Here is a 3,456-nt window from a genome sequence, read left to right on the forward strand (position 1 = left end):
CACTCTAAGTGGATTTGTCTCTCTAAGCGAGATCCCAATTCGTCGGTCACGACGTGACTCGTAGTGACCGACTGAAAGGGAACTTATTTTACATACTGACTACAGCGTGTCAGTGAATCTATTGTCCGCGGTAGCCTGAGTTGCACATTTAGTCTGCCAAGATCAGATACATTAATATTATCATATATATTAACATGCTAAAACTATTCAGAGAGTTATCATGATTGAAAAACCATGAACTAATTTCTGTTGATTATTAAGGTCAACATTTGTTGATTATTGACGTGGAAAGACTCAAAATTTCAATTGGCTCTGTCAAAAGCCAGTTGTAGAAAGAAAAATTAAGTCTGCAATAACAGACTGAGTAAAATAATATGTGCTGGTGATGCAGTGCTCTGTTGATCTGTTCTGTTTGCATGTTGCATTCGTCAGGTTGCCTCATGCATAGACACACTGTAATTACAATTTCTGTGCTTACATGCTTTAGTCTACAAATAAATTACCTTTTTGTTGTTGTTGCATAAATTATGCTTCTGACACAGCCAACAGACGCTTTGTTTGCACAAAAGCACATTGAACTGAAATAAATCCAAAGCAATGTGCTTGACTCTTCAAATGTTACCTCAATATGGACATCCTTAACATTCTCCAGAAATAACACATAAGACTTGAGGAGGGTTTTTATGAGCATTGATCTCACAGCGTTAGATTTTTCAGAAAAAGGAACAACTGGGATTTCTGTATCTTCTTACTTCTTTGATTTTCAATGTCATGTATTTGAGTTTATTCTGGTGTGTGTGTTTGTGTTCACGATGTTTGTTGTTTTTATGATTTACTTTCCTTTTAATTTAATTTAATTTTTCATTACAAGCATACTTTGATGACGAGGATGAAGATCTGTTTGGTGATTACTGTTTCAGTAAGTTGCATATGTTCAGTGAGTTTTCATGTTTTTGCTGTGTGTGTGTGTGTGTGTATATATATATATATATATATGTATGTATGTACTTATGTATGTATGTATGTGTATTCAAGTGATTTTGTGTGTAATGGGAATCACTGGTGCAATAAAATATATTTTATTCAGCCTCCAAATCTGATAGTAAGCTACAGATTTATTTTAATGAATTTTCAGACTTTTAAGCTATTAGCGGGAGCACTACAAATTGGAATGGTGGCTGTCAGGGTCTGGCGTCTGGTGTTCTCCCTCTCACCACCAGAGGTCGCCATCTCCCATCCTCCCGGACTCCTTTTCCGTCACCTTGACTCCACACACCTGTGCACACACTCACACACACACACAGCTGTGTCCCATCCTGAGGGCTATTTATGCGCCTTACCCATGCCACTCGGGGCAGATTATTAATGATTGTGTGTAGTTGTACTACGGGTTGTGATGGTGGTATCGTGGACTGATGCAAGCCAGAAGTGGCCGTATTGCATCAGAGTCCATTTTCTGTTCAAGCCTGTCTCAGAGTCTTAGCTCTGTTTGTTTTCTGTTTTTTACCTTTGTTTTCCCTGGCAGTCAATAAAAGCCTGCATTTGGACCCAAACCCTTGCCTACACGGTGTGTTTTCCTAACCACGCCGTGACAGGTGGCAGGTTTTTAAGAAAGCCTTTGTTTAAAGGGGCGTCTAATGCTATTTCATGCATTCTAAGTTATTAACACTGTTAAAGAGTTGGATTCTCATGTTAAACATGGCCAAAGTAAAAAAAAAACGGTTTACAGGATTTCCTCGAGAAGGATGTCTTCAAAGAAGTGTGTTTTTGGTTGTGAGGGAAAGATAACCTTGTTCAGCTTCCCAAAGAACCCAGCGTTAAAGGGTTAGTTCACCCAAAAAGGAAAATTAGCCCATAAATTACTCACCCTCAAGTCATCCTAGGTGTCCGACTGGATTCGTCTGAAAGAAGAAAGTCATATACACCTAGGATGCTTCGGGGGTGAGTGAAACGCAGCCTAATTTTCATTATTGACTGAACTAACCCTTTAAGGGAACAGTGGATGCAGTTTGTTTTTCCGGGACAGCAACGGAGTTTGCAGATTGTTTGATACTGAAAGATGGAGAGGTCCCAGCGATAAAAGGTCATGAGTCAGAACCTCAGGCGGTGAGTAAAACTGCATCAAATTTCTGTGTTTTGTTGGCAATCGGCGCGTAAGTGCATATAATGTAAACAACAAACATGCTCGCAACTTTTAGCTCCTCCCATGGCACACATCCAGGAGCTTGTTTTTTTTTTTGAAGAGAAGCATAAGGTGTATCTTTCTTTTACAAGTCTGATAAAACTAAAGACTCTTCAGAGATATGAAGGATGCAATACTACTCTATAAGTACTCAAGATTAACATGAGATTGGCAGAAACTGTGTGTGTTATGTCCCCTGTAAAATTGTGTTTCCCCTTCTAGGGAACTCGTGCTGCGTCCCCTAGCGGACATTATAGGGACTGCCACCAGCAGGACCGGTGTCTGAAGCACATGTGAAACAACTACAATCCTGTTGGCCCACATAGCCCGTGACGTCACAGGTGGGCACCCATAAGTATAAGAGGGCACCTGCAGAACATGTCACCCACTTTTGTTGTCTTCAGGAGCCGTCTGTTTGTTCAGTGTGTGTGAAGCATTATCCTGGTGAGTTGAGCAGCGCTTTAGGGAATGTGTGCCTCCGTGTCTGGATTCTAACACTTGAGGGCATTTTCTGACTTTGCGTTATTGTCTCAGCGAGGAACATGTGCATTCAGTGCTTACACGCTCATTGTGATGAGTCATAATGTAAAGGCTCAGTTTGCGTTTGTTCCTATTCCTGATGGATGCAGGACAAAGCGTTTGTGTCTTGCAGCTTGGTTCTGCCGTTGCCGCGGCATGGTTTATCTCATCTCGCGGCGATTGCTTTGATCTGCGGGATCCGCATATGATCTGAGGATATGAGAATCATAGACAGGGCTAGTGAGCCAACACTCTCCCTTCCCTGATTTCAGGGTATCTTCCAAGCAGGCGGTCCCCTTGAATCCTGCATGCTAAGTATGGGCTTTCCCCCCTTTGTTAGGGTTTTTCAAGTGGATGGCCCATTGCTTTGGAACATAGTTGGTCATATAGCGGTCTGAGGGCAGCTGTGTTCCAGCCTGGCTTCTATGACTAGGTTGGGTTCCTTTTGGCACAAGTCCTCTTAAGTAGGCGCTGAGTCCTTGCCTTGGAAGATAGATATCCGAGGATAGCCATGTGTCAGCTCAGTACTGCCCTCTTGTCAGGGTTTTAAGTAGCAGCCTTTGAGCCTTTTGCCTGGATTGTGTTATCTCCCCTGTTAGGGTTTTAAGTAGATAGCCCACTTTCTATGGTCTGGGCAATCTTCAGCCTTGCCTGAGGAAACTGCTATTCTAGGATAGCTTCTAAGTAGGTAGCCTCTAACTGTGGGCCTTGTATTATCAGGTTAAGGTGTTGCTCACATAACATAGCTATCTGAG

General features: G+C 42.1%; 1 protein-coding gene across 1 annotated transcript in view; it reads left to right on the top strand.

Annotated features, from left to right (window-relative positions):
• Window positions 1-2,427, top strand: part of LOC107667427 (teneurin-2-like) — a 92,329-nt gene extending 89,902 nt beyond the window's left edge. Inside the window, exons 4-5 of the mRNA XM_016459095.1 lie at window positions 872-919; window positions 2,405-2,427. Coding sequence (XP_016314581.1) covers window positions 872-919; window positions 2,405-2,427 — 71 coding nt within the window. The remainder of the gene's footprint in view (window positions 1-871; window positions 920-2,404) is intronic.
• The last annotated feature ends 1,029 nt before the right edge of the window (window positions 2,428-3,456 follow it).

The sequence above is a fragment of the Sinocyclocheilus anshuiensis genome, unplaced genomic scaffold (assembly GCF_001515605.1).
Source record: "Sinocyclocheilus anshuiensis isolate Anshui unplaced genomic scaffold, SAMN03320099.WGS_v1.1 scaffold1389, whole genome shotgun sequence".
Taxonomy (NCBI): Eukaryota; Metazoa; Chordata; class Actinopteri; order Cypriniformes; family Cyprinidae; genus Sinocyclocheilus; species Sinocyclocheilus anshuiensis.